Source organism: Sabethes cyaneus, chromosome 3, assembly GCF_943734655.1.
Source record: "Sabethes cyaneus chromosome 3, idSabCyanKW18_F2, whole genome shotgun sequence".
NCBI lineage: Eukaryota > Metazoa > Arthropoda > Insecta > Diptera > Culicidae > Sabethes > Sabethes cyaneus.
Genome location: NC_071355.1, coordinates 38463690 through 38480419, shown reverse-complemented (window position 1 = coordinate 38480419; position 16730 = coordinate 38463690). Strand labels below are relative to the sequence as shown.

Here is a 16730-nt window from a genome sequence, read left to right as displayed (position 1 = left end):
TTATTTTGTTTAGTGTGTGCCTGTCGGTGTCGGCTATAGGTGCCGGTCGTACCGAATATGTGCTCATTCTGTTCAGGTCTGCGCCCGAATTGTTTTGACAGCTGAATATCTTTGCTTGCATTTACTGCGGATACTGGCAGCTCTTCATCTGTCCAACTGAATATTTACTTTTACTCTATATAGAGTGAATTGGATTCCGCTCAGTTAATACTGGCAGAAAGATAACACGTAAGTTATTCATTTTTAAGTTTTACCGTAAAAGAACAATCGTTTGTTTACAGACTATAAATACGTTAAGTTATTCCCCAATCTGGTACGTGAAAAAAGTGGTCAGCGCAATGCATTTGATAGATACAACAAAAACAGACGGCGGAGCACAAAATCTGACCTTTGCGATAAATTCTGATTGCAGTTCTTTTTCGGACGGGATCAACTTTGATGTTAAGCTTATTCAGCATGACTTGAGAATCGTGTCTGCAAACAACGGTTGTACGATTTCAGAGACATGAAATATGTTGGTTTATCATCACTACCTAACAAGAAATCACAATAGTCAGTGGAATTTGCTCAGTTTGAAAAAAGTCACCAGCTTTCATGTCCAACTCAAATTCTTCAGCAAACCAGGTAAGTTACCGATATGAGGTTTCCGGTATATTCATCTAAATGCGTGCATTACCATTTGCAGCGAACTATCCGTACAAAATTGTTGGGCTGTATTGTTTGCTGTATCAATATATATGTATGTAAATGGTTCGGATCAATTTTTGGAACTAGATAACGATACTTATCGAATACGATCCATTGGATTCACCACTAAATCTACTAACCGATAAGATTACAGTCTGGTAACGAATGGTAATATAACGAGTTATCAATTATTCAATTAGTTTAGACAAGATGGATTTTCGGTGTTTGACCCTTTTTCACCCACAACGTTTTTCGTTCTTTTCAATTGCAAAAAATATGTTTACCTATCAGAGAAGTGTTAAAACAAAAGTTGTTTCTTAAGCCTAGGGCTAAAACTTCCTAAAAAAACAAATATATTTTGACGGTTTTAAAAGTTTTTGATTATTCAGTAGTAGTTGACGGGCATCAGAGATTAGTCTGCCTAAAAGTGAATAATACTAGTGAGTATATAAAATTACTGATCGGACTGATGAAGTTTACTGATTTAACTTAGTGTGATATTAAATAAAAGAGTGAGTGAGAAAGTAAAAGTGTGAGAAATTAAAACAAAACAAATAAAACAAATAAACAAAAATCAAAACCATGTAACGTAAAAAAAAGAATAGAAAATAACAGCTAAAAGAAATTATTTGCCATAAATGATCATTGAGCGAGTAGGATATTCAAGCAAATTACAAATTAGTATAAACTTTTAATTAAATAGTATAAGCAGCTAACGGTATTTTTATTTTTGGTCTGATTATCGTTCCCTTTTTAAGTCTTGCATATTTTGGAAGCTGTCCTAATGCGATGGAAGCGTTTCAAGCGATCGTTTGTCCTTCTGAAGCGTCCAGAAGAGAAAATCCACAGCATTTTTGATTTTGTGACGTTAACTACTTTTCCTGTGATCCGTCTAATTTTAAAAATGTTTTTGTTTCTTTTAGTTTTGTAACGCTTGAGAAAAGGTTCTCCACCAGTTTTTGGAAAAAGATTCATTGCATACTCGATAACTTCTTCACTTGGATCGTGTAGAACATGTTGTTGACAATTGGTACTTAGAAGTTGCGATTCGAACACAGGTGCGGTATCAGTGTTTCGCGTGATCAAGCTGTTCGTGAAGTTAATCTCATTCTCATCAAATCCAACCAACGTAAGCAGTTCAGTCGCTTTTTGCTCGGCTGCTTTGATCAATTGAGCAATCTGCTCATCATTTGGGAGGTTGTGCGATGATGCTTCCAGTGATGTAGCTGCCAGACTGGGGAAGGAGAGCACATTTTTCCTACGATGAGCTATCAGTAGCCTCATTTGCACGCGTTGCATTCTTTGCTCAACATCCTTCATGGTGAAGTTAACGGCAGTATGGTTTAATGTTGTCATAGATCGTAATGTACGGAAGGTCTTCTCGCAGGGTTGACTGCTTAAATTTTCAATCAAAAACTGGTCATGAGCTTCTCGGCAGTTTACTATATAGTGAACCAACTCATGTGCGTTTAATTCTAAACATCCGTATACATTTGAAGTTGTACACTGTTGAATGCTGTTATCTGAGTCAAGACATTGCCAACGCCATGCTCGAACAACGAACAAAGCAGTCCTATAAAATTAAGGCAACGGGTAATTTTATATTTTGATTCAAGTTTACTTAACAGACCATATTGCAAAAATTCGTTCTGCTGGTGAAATTTTCTCCTCGACAAACGAAATGTATATCAATCGCATTACTTTTAAATACACAACAGTACCAATACAATCTGGAACTACTTCAACCAAGTGTTCGATCAAATCTAGTGCTATCATTTTTAACGTTGGGTCGAATTTCATTTTGTCAGCCGGGTTCAAGTCTGACGGATTCATTTTGTGTATAGCTTTATCTCCATGCTCAATCATCTGCTTTATACATTCAACTGATACATCGCATTTCCCTGAAAGTTTGCAAAATATTAAAAAAGCAGTGTACATTGCGCCAATTTTTACCTATAGCCATGTGCTTTTTAGGATTTAGCAAAGCATGCCGAAACTTGTTCACGAGATGTATCGTATCTTGAATGCAAACAACGTCATCATTTATATTCGCTATAAAGTGACATCCATATAGCATGCTTGCAGCCGGGTGAGGAAGATGTGTTCGTTCTTTCATGGCACGCAAAAGACGCGGATCTCCATCGGATGCATGACATACAACTCTTACTCCAGCTGTTTCCAGTTCAGCTTCTACATGTTCCCACCGCTGTTTAACTTGAAGATGTGTAAATTTGTTGTTACTGCACATGTATAACAAACAGAAAGGAGATGCGCCAACGATCATCGGGGTGGCCATAACAACATATAAATATTCGCCAACCGTATACTTTTTCAGATCATTGATCATTTTTTCCGCTGAAGAAGCTTTGAAAATGTCAAGCAGTGGCATCCCTTTACTGTCGAAAGGTGCAACAAGGCCTCGAATAGAATCAGTTCGAGGGGAATACTCTGGATTGGGAGAAAGGGAAGTGCCGTCCTCGCTTAATGCAACCACTTTTGGGAAATTGTTAGCAGTCAAATATTTAACTAATGAATCAACCATTAGAATGCCTTCTCTCGTATTATAAGTATGTCGGGATATATGACGTTGGATGCTTGTGAGGCTGGGAAGATGCATATTGGCCCTTTTGAACTTGTAAGCGCTTATTCCCGACGTTAACAATATATAAGCTGCAACATCGAGCTCATATTCCGAATAGCGTACCCCATAAGTTCTTTGAAGCTGAATTCGTTTGTCTATATTTATTTGAACATTAAGCAAAGCTGAATTTTTACTGTAACAAAAAGAAGCAAATTTATTCAAATATGGTTTTCTCTATTTTAAATATGTCAATGTCAGATCTTGACCTGCTATTGAATTCGTTTCTCTTACATGGATTCCTTGGTGACGCCCTCGGAAGAATTTTCCAAGTCTGACACATTCGCAATTCCAGAAGGTATATCGGCGTGTACGGTATCATTCACTGCTGCATCCGATTCAACTGTAATAATATTTTACGATCATTGTAAGTACTCACTGAAATCTGCATATTAAATATTACCATCAAGTTCCTCTTCAATTCTTTCTTCTTCCATCGATTCCACTTCTTGGTCTGATTGTTCTTCTCTGACATCGCTGGAAATATTCGACATCTCATTCTCAGCCAAACTCGAGCTCAATGGATCCCAAGGGGTGGAAAGTAAATCGTTAAATGAGGCAGTATTAGTAAAATCGTTTTCTGTTGTTAATGTAACGTTGAGATCTCTGAAGCGTGCTGCATCAGGAATCTGATTTCTGATCTGAACACCTGATGTCACTGTTGGAACATTTGTTCGACGTCGTTTATGCGATGAACATGTTGGCATTTGAAAATGCATTGTGTTGCTGTGCCTGGTTAAGCTGTAGATGTGCCAGTTGTTTCTTTCGTCCATGGAAAATGACAGCTTCGATCTTTTTCCTGTCTTTTGACAAATAGGACACAGAGCCTCTGCTCGAACTTTTCCACTGTCATTAGTAAATACTTTGATTTCAATAGTTTTGAACTGCTCCAGCAATTCATCGTAGCTTGTATCCGTTATACCCCTGGTTGAAGATATTGAGGATGTATGTAAACGAATATCATCTCGAATATTATACTTACTGAGAAGAGAAGTGTAGCATTATTTTTTCATACAGTGCGCGGGAGTGCTCTTCAGCATCTTCGTCGTAGATCTCGATACTCATAGATTTTTGTTTCAGCTTGTTGTTGAGGAAGTACTTGATGCCTTTTCTCTTCATCACCTCGGCTAAGTCGAGGAGACACATTACCTCTCCTCTAAGGAAACGGAAATTTTCTGGATTTTCAGCATAAGTCTGCCCATAAATTTCATGTAGGGGAGTTCCGCCAGCTGCAGCAGCACTACGCAAGCTCTCCGCCATGATCCGCATGTCTTTCTCTATGATTTGAATTCCCTCGATGGTTAAATGAGATAGTGACTGGCTGCATAGGTTTTGCTTTTTAAGTACATTTCGAATGTTGATGTTTATGGTTCCATACTCCGCCTCCAGTTTGTTCCAAAAGTAAACCTTTAATTTAAAAAGAACTGTTTTATTCCGCTCTGGTTTTATAAATTTATTATTTACCTCATCCATTATTATTCACTTAATATTTACTTATTAAAACCGTAAAAAGTTTAATTTGAGCCGTTATGTGTGACGAATCGAAACAAAAATATTTTTGACAATAACATACTGGGCTGCCAGTTTCTAACATATAAAAATTTGAATGACAACAAGGTGACACAGTGTACATCAAACTGTGAAATGAGTATATCACAATTGTGATCAATGAGATGGCATCGTTCCTTAAGTTGTGTCTACCACAGTGTTCTCAGCGACTCACCCTTGGCATTGACGTACCTTTGTTTCAAACAAGCTGTCATTTTTAACGCTGACGCTGAAGTCGCATTCTGTTTGGGCCTTAACACTGCTGAAATACTATGGGCATATTTTAAGGAGTGTAAATGAAAGTATTCTGAAGACAGCCCTTCGTCATCAACAAAATCAACTTAAAAAGCTATGGAGGCAGAAGGAGTCAAGCAGAAAAAGCCCCGGTCCAGAAGGAGTCAGCAGAAAAAGTCCCCGGTGCGTAATAGCGGCTAGTGGGTACAACTTTCGGAAAACGTTAGAACACAGAGAACAGACATCCAAGCGAAAGGTCCCCACTTGGATAAAACTTATGTCAAATTAGTTGGGAAACTATAGTGATGGTGTCACTACAGGCGCATGAAATTCTACACTAAACTCACCACAGCTAGCTTCTGGCGCTAGCATAACGCATACAGTCCATATATACTAGCGCCAGAGGAGCCAAAGGTTGCCAGTGTGCAAATCAAAAGAATCATTTAGTTGGGAAACTATAGTGGCGGTGTCGCTAGCATATTAGGTGATTTTAATTTGAAATTTTATCCAAGAATTCCCGAAAAATTTATTTTTGAATGGATGTCTGTTCTCTGTGGTTAGCATGCCTTTGGCAACTTTATTCACGACAAGTTGATATTTCCAGCTTTGGTTGTTGTAGAACTTTCAAGCGTACGTGAGCGGAGTTCCCAAAAGCAAATTAAGCCATTAGGCGTGCGAAAAGGTGGATTAGACGGGATGTTCTCTGCGGATATGAAATATGGACAATGCTCAAGGAGGACAAGCGATTTTGCGAACAGCGAGTGCTAAGAACGATCTTCGGCGGCGTACAAGAGAACGGAGTATGGAGGCGGACGATGAACCATAAACACGCACCGCTATGTGGCGAACCCAGTATCCAAAAGGCGGTTAAAGCTGGACGCAAGTCGCAAGAATACCGGACAACTACCCTGCAATGATGCCAAGTGGAGCGAGATCTTGCGGAGAGTACTCGGTGTCTAAGGAATTGGTAGCCCACAACCGATTGAATTGGAGAAACCTTGTTCAACAGGCTCTGTCTTACTACGGCAAGCCACTTAAGTAAGTAACTCTCCATGCCATACTAATTTTCATTGTCATGAACAAATTTACTCTATTCGACGGTAACGGTCGTTCCGACTAAACCCTGATGCCCCTCCACGGAAAGTCGACATACGCGACGAACGGCCACCCGCCCGAGCAGTGTGGCCTGCCCGGTCAGTCAATGATGCCAACGCGCAAAACCGTGCCCCTTTTTTCGCTTCTCTCTTCACCCCTTTCGCAGATATGATGGTTTCTGGGTTTCTGTTTCGCTGACATTCCACCACGCAAAAACGTCAAATTTAGCCCAAAAATAGGGGAACCTTTTTTTTTCAGCAAAAAGAAACTCCAAAAGTGTCGCTCGCGATCATATTGCCATAAACATGGCTGCTGGTGCTTCGCCTGCTATTGTTGCTGTTGTCGCGAATTCCGTCGCTGTTCGCTCGGGCAAAATCTAGTGTTAATCCTTTCGTAGGTGGAAAGTTAAGTGTTCACATAGCGGTAATCGTCGTACGTGCATCGTGACACGCGGCTCGTGAATCTTGGCCGAGAAGTGAATCGCTTTGCTCTGTCTGATTGGGCGACTGGGGTTTAGTGTATGCAAATGCGACCCCCGCCCCGTATTTTGTGTGTGGAATCCAATTGGAAAACCTAATTGGCATTAGACTTGGTGGTTGGTGTGCAATTTTTTTGTGTATTTCTTTAGGGTACGTGTCCGTTTTTTCTTGACTAGAAAATCCTTTATGGTTGGCCTTTCTTCGGTGAAACAAGAAAGAGTTGGCTGCTGCTCTCACACACCTCCCAGTGATTGGTCGAGGACACGGAGACCAGCGCGGAATAGTGTGCCCGACAGTGTGTTAGTGTCTATTGGATACTGAAATGCAGTCGGATTAGTATTGTGCGGGTCAGTGCTGCCAGGTAGAGTGGGTGGAGCTTGATAATGAAACATTTTGCAAAATATGGGAAACTTAGAAGTTCGTAAGAACCTGAGATAAGAACAACTAATGAATCTTTGAAAACAGTTCGTTGGTGGTTTTGAATGGGCCGTTAAGTTGAAATTATTTAAATAAAATTTGCCCATTAGTATAACGTTGAAAAGATAAAATGTCAAGCAATTTTGTCATGTTTGTTTATTTCAACAAAGTATGTATAAGATTCAGCTTATTTGCTTATAATATATGGTATATGTATACATCATCTGTCTTCTCGTCTTCTGTGATTTCGTTTTCATTTTAGAAAAAATAATTCCCCCTTCCGAGCCCCACCCAACAGGTCAGATCAGAACGGTCATTTGTTTTAAACCTGTATCACGTTGTGTTCTGACAGTAAAACTTGCTAGAAAAGTTTGCGATGAACCTTTCTTCCATCAATGAGGTGATATCCTATTAGAATTGATCCAAAATTGAACTGCCATTACTCGTATAACATCCCCATAATATGTAGGTAGGAAGTTCCATAGAAAATGGGACTGTTATGCGAGTAGCGGCAGTGAAGTCTTGTTCTAAAAAATGCGAGGTACGTGAGTGCAAAAAAAATTTCGGTTCTTTTTTATACCTGGATTCCTGAGAAAATCTACTTGCATTTTTCATTTTTCCTACCTTTTTTCTGAGATAGGTAGTTACAAGTTATTTCTGAAGTGGGCTCCATCGTGAAATTTTTATAACTGTAAGAGGTAGCAAAAAGCTTTTTCGGCATTTATTTACGTTTTCTGCCACTGCGTAATTTTTTCGAGAAAGTTTTTTCCCGATACAGTATTCTTCCGATTATATCAGCCCCTCTGTGAATTTTGGGCTGATATAATTGGAAAACTAATACAGTGGTAACCCGATTTTGTCACTCCCCGGTTTTGTCACACCCCGATTTTGTCACGTTTTTTACCCGATTTTGTCACGCTTTTGATTTATCAAAAGTTTAGTTTGAAAATCATTTTCAAACATGTCAAATGTGTTAAAACACTGTAAAAAGAACTGTGTTCAACAAGTTGATTCTCGTGGAGTTTCCACAAAAGTTGTTTCTTATCTCCACAGCTATAATAGCTAGAAGGTTACTTTCTTTGGCAGAGTTCTTTATAATAATCTTCTCAAAAATTTTGTAGAACATTGTTTTGCTCTATCTCTTACTGCTTGAAAAATAAATTTTCTGTCTTACTTTTAGGGGGGTTAATGAAAGAATCGTTCATACTATAAGAAAGAGCTTTTTACGCTGTGAAATTTCTTTGAATATAGTTAACCAGTATAATCAACCATTTCGGCGCAATTAAAACCATTTCGGCGTGTTTTCATACCTTTGGGACCTGTGCTGTGAAAAGGCTACAAATGTCCATAGAGAGGTAGAAAGAAGTGCGAAATGTCCTAAAAGTGATCAGAATGAAATATATGTAGTTCGTTGTTATCTGCAAAATAATAAAAATTGAAAAAATATCCGATTTTGTCACTGTCCCGTTTTGTCGCCCCTAAATTCATCATGGGGGTGACAAAATCGGGTCATTACTGTAATTGAAAAACTAATACAGTAGGATTTCAAATTTGGCAACAAATGCGTGTCGCCTATGTTGCCAAAATCGAAACCGTGCCAAAATCGAGACCATTTTTGATATGAAAAAATTTAATGTAAATGCTTTAGAAATTGACTAAATCTCAATAACCAACGATTGCAACCATTTTATGTATTTTATACAAAAACTTTAAAAATAATTTGCAAATGGCCTAATCGAAAGAAAAAATCTGCTCAAAAGTATGCCAAGTTTACTAATGAATTATGTTTTATCTTTTTGCATTAGAGTGGTCATATTTCCACACATAAGGGTGATTAAAAAAAATTTGAATGCGTACCAAAAAACATTGTAAAACATACTAAAATATGTTACATTGTCAAAGACTACCTATCTGTTATGGTTGTCGAAATATAATAATTTGTTCGTAAAATGCTCTTAAAAATCTGTATCAATAATCAATAACTTTTAAGGATACAATCAAATAAAGACAACTAATGCTTGCTTTTACAAGTTTATGGTTGTACTTTTATGTGTGAGTTGTTTCATTTGTCACCTCGAGAGATATTTCAGCTCAAAGAAGTACTATTTTTCACCGAAAAAGTTGAATATCTCAGTAAATTTAGAAAATAGCGCATAACGATGTTCCAATAAAATGTAGATTTTAGTAAGACAAATAACTTTCTATAACACTATGAACACGTAAAAATTAACCAGAATAATTTAGAGCCATAAAACTGCTTTTAAGGGCTTGTCTTTAAAAACGAGGCTTCATACCTAATTTCTATGCAGAGATACGGCTACAATGTCTTTGACAAAGTTATTTGCATTGATATTTACTACATCTTTGCTGAACGTATCAAATATGTGAGTGAGTATGTAATATGTGAGAAAATAAATTTCTTATTTCACTGTTAAGGGGATTGATCACATCATGGTTCCTGTCAAATAAAGGGTTTTTATACCAATATATATTGCCAAAGACACTATAAGCGAAAAATCTCGTGTTTCGGCTTAATCTCACGCGATAACGTATTTCACTGTTTGGATCATAATGCAATCTGGTCCTTAAAGGGTTAAAACAAAGGGCAAAAGGGGTTGGGCGGACCCACAAACAGAAACATTCGTGTGCATTTCTTCTTCCAGCAACAGAGCATTTTCAAATTGGTAATAATAGGTAAATGAAATAGGTAAATGACAAAATTTGACCCTTTCTGATTTAGATGAAACTTTACAAGCGTATTTGATAGGAGGAAATATGCAGCTTCCACAGGTTTTGGCGCCATTTTGATTCAAGACTCATTTTTAAAAAGGGCGTATTGATTTTCATGTGTATAATGTTTGAAAGATTGTATCTCGAAAACTATCGATTGTTCAGAAATTATGTCTAAGCTAAAGTTGTAAATAGAAAATTGATTTTTGAACTTGAAAAAAATATTAAACCAATTTTTCAAAACTTAAAATCAAAATATGTATACCATTTTTGAAATTTTTGAATTTTTTTTGGAAAAAATAGAAGTAATTTGCAGTCTTTTAAAATTTATTCTGACATGAAGCAACTTTCATGGACGGACTTTGTACAGGGTGCTCCACCTTTTATGTCGGTATGAAAACATTGAATAACTTTAAGAAAAAATAACCGATTTCTATTAGTAGTGCATTGTTATTTAGTTTGGTTCCTTAAAATTTTCTTGGTTTAATTTTTGAAAACAATATCAATTAAGTGACCACCTTTATTAGAAATTACAAATTGACTTCTTTTTTCCGCATTTTCCTTTACCTTTTTGAGCATCTCGGGTGTTAAGCATCGATTTCCGTACGAATATTTGCCTTGAGCTCGTCAATAGTTTGTGGCTGGTTGGCGTAAACCTTGCTTATCAGATAACCCCACAAAAAGAAGTCCGGGGGGGTTAAATCAGGTGATCTGGGTGGCCAGTCAATATCGCCTCTTTTTGACACCAGACGTCCTGGAAATTTTCGTTGCAGAAATTGAATTGTTGAATTCGCAGTGTGGCATGGTGCAGTGCACCGTCCTCTTGAAACCAGTAACCTTCTAGACCTTTTTTGCGCATTCGTAGGCAGACATAATGAGCCAACATCCACCGATATCGATGTCCATCGACAGTTTCACGAAACTGCTGATTCCTGAGCAACACTCTCCCTCACTGCTACAACCAGTTCATTGGAACGTCTTGATCTTTGATGAATGGCGTGTTGACGACCTCCTACTATCCCGTACTAAAAAAATTCGACACGAAACGACGAATAGAATTGTCAGATGGTGCCTTTTTGCCGCGATATTTTTTCCGATATGCAAGTTGAGTTAACACAATGGAACGACTATTTTCGATGTAAAGTGTCACTATTTCAGCGCGTTCTTTCGGTGTGAAGCGATACGTGGCGAAAATTGTACTGAAATGGCGTTTCCAAAACATATCTAATGAAAGAAATCGGTTGGTAAATGTGAAAGTTATACAGCGTTTACATACTTTATGTCGGTGCAGGTGGAGCACCCTGTATATTTAATTTCCTGCAACTTATCCGAATACACCTTATTGATTCAACCTTTCGCTTTTGAGTTTTGGGTATATTGAAAACTGTATTAGAAAAAACTGGACACACTGATTAGTTAGTATCTTTTTACCGCATGAGTAAACATAACAGAAATTTTGACCAAAAATAGTTGAAAGTATGTTGTTTATATCGGTTGTTTTAACAAAATAGTTTAAGAGATTACAGTGATATCTTTGGATCAAGAGAAAGTACGCAAATGCAGGACATCACATTAGAAATAAATAATCTTAACATGTTGGAACTGAAAAATATCAAACTATTTTGAAAATTTCCATGTAGGAGGGTATTTTCGGCCCATTAAGCGATTGCTTCTATTTTTTCGGCCTATGGCCTAGTTCTAGTGGATGAACAGGTGGTTTTGACGCTCTTTTAATGAAAAACAGATTACTTACTGTCTTGAGAAAATAGTTATATAACATTAAAATTATATGTCGGCAAAGTATTTTTATTAGCGAAAGAGAAGGAAAATAGGCTGAATTTAGAAACCTGCTGAAAATACCCTCCCGTATCCCAGTTTTCTCCGACTTGGTGGGGCATCGAGTCGGCAGTGGAGTTTTCAACCACTATGTAAAATTTTGTGGAAAATTTAAAAAAGCATTTTTTGGGCTGTTGAGAAAACTTACCTAACGGGTGGCAACTAAAATTTTGGAATTTTTTTGCGGCCCTTATACTCAACAACAAACGAACTCAGAGAGCAATGAGAGTAGGTATGTGTCAGCTCTCTCTCTCCTCTTTTTGTTGATATTTTTTGTTTTGTTTATGCTTGCCCAGTTTTGATAAAAATGGCGTCGAAACAAGAAGCATTTCGGGAGCGCATTGTACACTTCTACGAACTGCAACAGAAACCTCGGCAAAAAGTATACGGTACAACATTTAAAACGCAAATATGTTGCGCCTTCGACTGTTTACCATATCCTAAGATGCTCAACAACTATTCGCAAGCAAGGTAGTGGAAGATCAGCCAAAATTACGGACGCAGAAGGACATCGTTCTCCTTCTCGTTTCTTCAACAACAAGCCCTATGGTTTGGCTATCAATTAAGATACACCAGACGAATGTTTGAAGAAAATTTTGATCCCGTTTCTACGAAAACATCATGCAGATGGACAATACGTGTTTTTGCCGGATAGAGCATCATCACATTACGCCAATAAAACACAATTGTTCCTGAATACCCAGTCGATCCCATTTTTACCCAAAAACCACGACCGGAAAAATCAGTCTCAGTGCGCCCAATCGAAGATTTCCTCGGGATTTTGAGTTCCTTGGTGTACAAAAATAACTGGAGAGCCACGAATTGCAAACAGTTGATTGGTAGAATCAATAGATGCATTCGCAAAGTTGACATGACGGCCGGACAACGCTTCTGTTCTGACATCAAACGGAAGCTTCGCCGAGCAGTCGATTACGGACCGTTTTTAAATGTACACTAATTTTTTTACAACAATGGATAATGTATCTCTAATTTCGGTGAATCAGGTCTTCTTCATGTATCTTTATTTTTTTTGACAGCTTGAGAAAAAAATTCCAAAATTTAAGTTGCCACCCGTTACTTTATTGACGACGGTCCGTCATCGATCCTGTGCCGAACGAATTATGATCCTCCAGAACTGTCCTGGGCTGCCGTTCTCCAATCCCCTCGAACACCAGCTGACCGTGCGTCGTCCTCGACAGCGCGCATCCATCGGGTGCGCGGTCTGCCCCGAAATCTACGGCCTCTTCCTGGTTCTCTGCTGAAAATAGTTTTGGCTACTCTTCCGTCGGGCATTCTGGACACGTGCTCAGCCCACCGCAGCCTGCCACATTGTATTACCCTCACTATATTAGCATATTTATTTACTTGAGCTGTATCGTGGTTCATGCATCTGCACCAGACTCTGTTTTCCGCACTATTTTGCGTTTAAAAACCCCAAACACTTGTCGGTCAGCTTCCTTTAGTGTTCACGTCCATACAGGACCACCGGGAAGATAAGTGTTCTCTAGAGCGTCAGTTTTGCACGAATTAACAAACTACGGGGCTTTAACTGGCTACGTAATCCGTAGAAAGCTCGATTCGCAGCTGCAATTCATCGCTTCACTTCGCGGTTTACAACGTTGTCATATGTCACGAGCATACCAAGGGATGAGAATTACTCAACTACACTCAACCCCCGCTAATATGAAAAACACCTCGTTCAGATCAGGCGAATTCATTTTTAATTTGAATATTTGGTAATTCTATTCACATGCGCGCAAGGCGCGCACCCTATGACCTTGCTGTTTTGATTTGACGAAAACAAACGTTTTGAACACATGTCGAATATGCTCGAATTCTGAACATCCAGATTGTAGAAGTGGAAATTGGCTCGACAGTATCAACTAAAATAGTCTATTTTGAGTTCTGGAGAGAAATAAGTTGCATATGAGCTATATTGCCAAAGCTGCTGAGCAAGAGGAAACGTATTAAGTTTTCTTGCTTTTTTTCAATTTGCCCGGTCAACTCAACTGTCAATTGTGTATGACGCTTGATCAGTTTTTAATGTGAACGCATTCATACCAACGGGGTTCAGATTAAAAATGTTCAGATTAAGGAAGGTCATTCCAGCGGGGGTACACGGTACTTCATATTGTTCTCCATCCAGCTCCACCTGGGCACCAACATCATTTGGACTCTCACATTCCCTGCTAGCAACCATGTACTTCGTTTTGGTGGTGTTAATGGTAAGTCCCGATCTCGCTGCTTTCCTGTTTAAAAAGGCCTCTTCCAGTGCTGTACGGTTGATTCCGATGATATCTGCATCATCTGTAAAACCATGAAGGATGTGAGATTTCGTGATAACCGTCCCGTTCTTTTCCGCGTCTGCTCCTCGTATTGCACCTTTCAAGACAATGTTGAATAGTAGGTTGGAGAGTGCATCCCCTTGCTTCAGTCCATCCAACGCAACGTCACGAAAGCGGCTGAGGTCTCAACCGCTATTCTGATGCGTGATTTTGATTAGTTCCGTCGGAAAACCATGTTCTAACATTATCTGCCACAGCTCATTTCATTTGACTGAATCGTACGACGCCTTAAATTCCACAAACAGATGATGAGTCTGCAAGCTGTACTCCCGGCCTGATTCTACCCATCTGACACTCTCTGGCATTCGGCATGAAACCTGCTGTTACGCTGAACTGTTTTGCGTAGCTCAACGTTTTTTGTCTGGACGACTGTAAATTTATTGATGTTGGAAGCGGTTGATAGTGGAGATCCACTCTTTCTTCGTTTCCCAAGATTTACAGCAGTTGAATGGAATTGTATATCTTCTGGTTCCACTCGACTGGTTCTCCTTATATTGGCAAGAAAAATAATAGATGATAGGATACCTTTAAATTAAATTAGATTACATTAGATTATTGAATTATACGGAATAACTGCTGTACAAACATTTTTATCACGTGTAACATGCAAATAGCTATCATAACAGAATGTATTATATTTCAAAAATGTTCAAAATTTTTCGATGCTATGAATTTGGTTTCCAATGTATTTCTAATGATAATAGGGAATTCATAATTTGTCAAATTTTATACAGCAACTAGATATCCCGTTCAACTACTAAAACGGGGGATTTCTCCTGCTATCCCCTCCTTTCTTTGGCCTGTTTCGTTATGTAACGAAAGAGCATTCACCGGTCTGTGATGGAGAGTTGTTGAAGGAAGACAAACAAAAATATACCATTGGCAAATTACAACACCGACCGGCAGTTGGGGCGAGAATTGGCAAATGTTCCCCCGGACGTTCCTAGGTTAAAGTACCGTAACTCAATTGCTAGATCTTAGTTTGAGATGTTATTGAATTCTAGTCAAATGTAGCGACACCCCTACTTAGGTGGATCTCCGCTATACGGAAAGAATTTCTATCTCAAAAGAGGCCCCAAAAGAACCACCAAAAATCTGTTCAGTATTTTTCGTTTTCTTCGAATTTTCCTTCTCCGGAGCAGCACCAAACCCTGCAAACGATTTTCCAATTTTTCGCACAACTGGCGCGGGCAACGATGCTTTGCAGCCATCTGTTTCGGATATCACACAGTTTTTCGAGCTCAATTTCCACATTGGCAACGTTGACCCAAACTGGCTGTTGTTGTGCGTGCATCGGTCGTGGAATTGCCTTCTGCTGCCAGCCAGCCACTCTGCCTGCCACCAGCAGCCAGACCAGACCGCCAGACCGGGATATTGTATGTGTGCGCGCTTGGTCGTGTTCGGTGTGCCGCGCGCAAGCATAGGCGGTGTGAAAATTGTTCAGCTTTGTTACAATAATGAAAGAAGAAAAAAATTCGCCGTTTTTATCTGTGCTTTCTCACCACAACGTCGATGATTCCCAGCAGTCTAGTGTTACCGACCGAATCCACCGGACCAGAGCCAGACCGGGCCGTGAGCAGTACAACATTATTTTATCGCATACCACATTACATGCCTATACACATTCGTAATAATATATTCAGCAAGTGTCAGCGACAAGTAGGAGCTAATGACGATGTTGATGATGTTACGTACGCGTAACGAACGACAACGGCGAGAGGAGCAGAGCTGAGCTTATCGCAAAAATTTTTTGTGAGTGCATTAATGACACACAGAAAAATAAGTTTAGTGAAGAAACCCCACACGGTGAAAAGCGGCGTGCAAAGTGTTGTGTATTTACTAGTTGGCCGTGAGAAGTGCCAGGAAATTCAAGTGTTGTTGTAGCTGTTGTTACTGATTGTTGTGCGAGGGTGTGCGCGACTGGTGTGTTGTGTGGCAAACCGTGAAAAAGGCGATTGATCCCTCCTCCGAGTCGAGTCCGGGCAAGGAAAACGCAATCTTGACCGCCCGCACGGAGGCAGCTGCAGCTGTAGTTTCGATCTCCGGGAGAGGTGGTGCAGCACGGAAATGACTTCTAGAAGGTGAGTTCTTTTTTTTTGTTTTACTGTGGGGGAAAAGAAGCAAACTGCTAAATTTGGGCGGATTTTAATTGTTTTCTTTTTGCTTGTCTCATTTTCTTGCTCCCCATCCATGGCAATGCCAAACTGTTATCTCTTGTCTTGGGTTTCTTCTCTGCTGCTTTGCTTGCGTGAAAGTGGTCCGTGTGAAAGGTGAAATGGGGGTGTTGCTTTTCGGGTGACAGCAGCGCTGCCAGATTGACCACTAGCTCTTTTGAACAGCTGTTTTTCAGAAAAGTTAATATAATGAGATAAAAAATAAACAGAGTTCATTAATATATATGTCGGTCAATACTACGAGCACTTTTTATGTAATGATAATGTTTCAATTTTAAACTTTGTTACTTTAATTTGTTACGCAAAACCTACATACTGGTTATGCATACTGGCATTGCATTTATAATACAACTAGCTGACCCGACAAACTTCGTATTGCCACAAATTAAACTGTGTTGTACATAAATCCTGAATCTCGGATGACCTTTGTCACAATCTTGAGTTTTGCTAGTTTCTGGGGAGTTCATGGGTGTTTTAATATACAAATTTTCTTTACTTGCATTTAAATATTCGCCATCATTACAAACCATTTCGCCGAATACCATTT

At 39.1% G+C, this 16730-nt stretch overlaps 2 protein-coding genes and 1 long non-coding RNA gene across 5 annotated transcripts in view; 2 read left to right on the top strand and 1 right to left on the bottom strand.

Annotated features, from left to right (window-relative positions):
• The first annotated feature begins 120 nt into the window (after positions 1 to 120).
• On the top strand, positions 121 to 1397 carry LOC128742255 (uncharacterized). The gene is made up of 3 exons (XR_008412252.1): positions 121 to 228; positions 282 to 624; positions 686 to 1397. It is a non-coding gene; the product is annotated as an uncharacterized LOC128742255 (long non-coding RNA).
• Positions 1366 to 4966, bottom strand: LOC128742254 (uncharacterized). Of its 2 annotated transcripts, XM_053838553.1 has the most exons (7): positions 4790 to 4966; positions 4308 to 4732; positions 3729 to 4249; positions 3560 to 3668; positions 2641 to 3461; positions 2318 to 2588; positions 1366 to 2260 (listed from the first exon to the last, which is right to left on the bottom strand). In XM_053838553.1, the coding sequence occupies exons 1-7, from the start codon at positions 4796 to 4798 to the stop codon at positions 1441 to 1443; spliced, it is 2976 nt and encodes a 991-aa protein (XP_053694528.1). In that variant the 5' UTR covers positions 4799 to 4966; the 3' UTR covers positions 1366 to 1440. The 2 variants fall into 2 exon arrangements, with proteins under 2 accessions (XP_053694528.1, XP_053694526.1); XM_053838551.1 differs by having other exon boundaries at positions 4308 to 4966.
• Positions 4967 to 6462: 1496 nt separating this feature from the next.
• The window catches only part of LOC128743197 (tyrosine-protein phosphatase corkscrew), a 174036-nt gene continuing 163768 nt past the window's right edge, over positions 6463 to 16730 (top strand). The window contains exons 1-2 of one of the 2 annotated variants that reach the window (XM_053839727.1): positions 6463 to 6797; positions 15533 to 16090. In XM_053839727.1, the coding sequence (XP_053695702.1) occupies positions 16077 to 16090 (14 nt within the window). In that variant the 5' untranslated portion in view covers positions 6463 to 6797; positions 15533 to 16076. Of the gene's footprint in view, positions 6832 to 15532; positions 16091 to 16730 lie in introns of both variants that reach the window. The other variant, XM_053839726.1, reaches the window with a different exon arrangement.

Excerpts from the sequence above, each read along its gene's own strand:
- LOC128742254 (XM_053838551.1), bottom strand. The coding sequence starts at position 4,798 with ATGGATGAGGTAAATAATAAATTTATAAAACCAGAGCGGAATAAAACA. Across the intron at positions 4,250-4,307 it reads ATGCTACACTTCTCTTCTCA|GGGTATAACGGATACAAGCT; the intron begins GTAAGTATAATA and ends ATCTTCAACCAG. Across the intron at positions 2,589-2,640 it reads TAAAAAGCACATGGCTATAG|GGAAATGCGATGTATCAGTT; the intron begins GTAAAAATTGGC and ends GCAAACTTTCAG.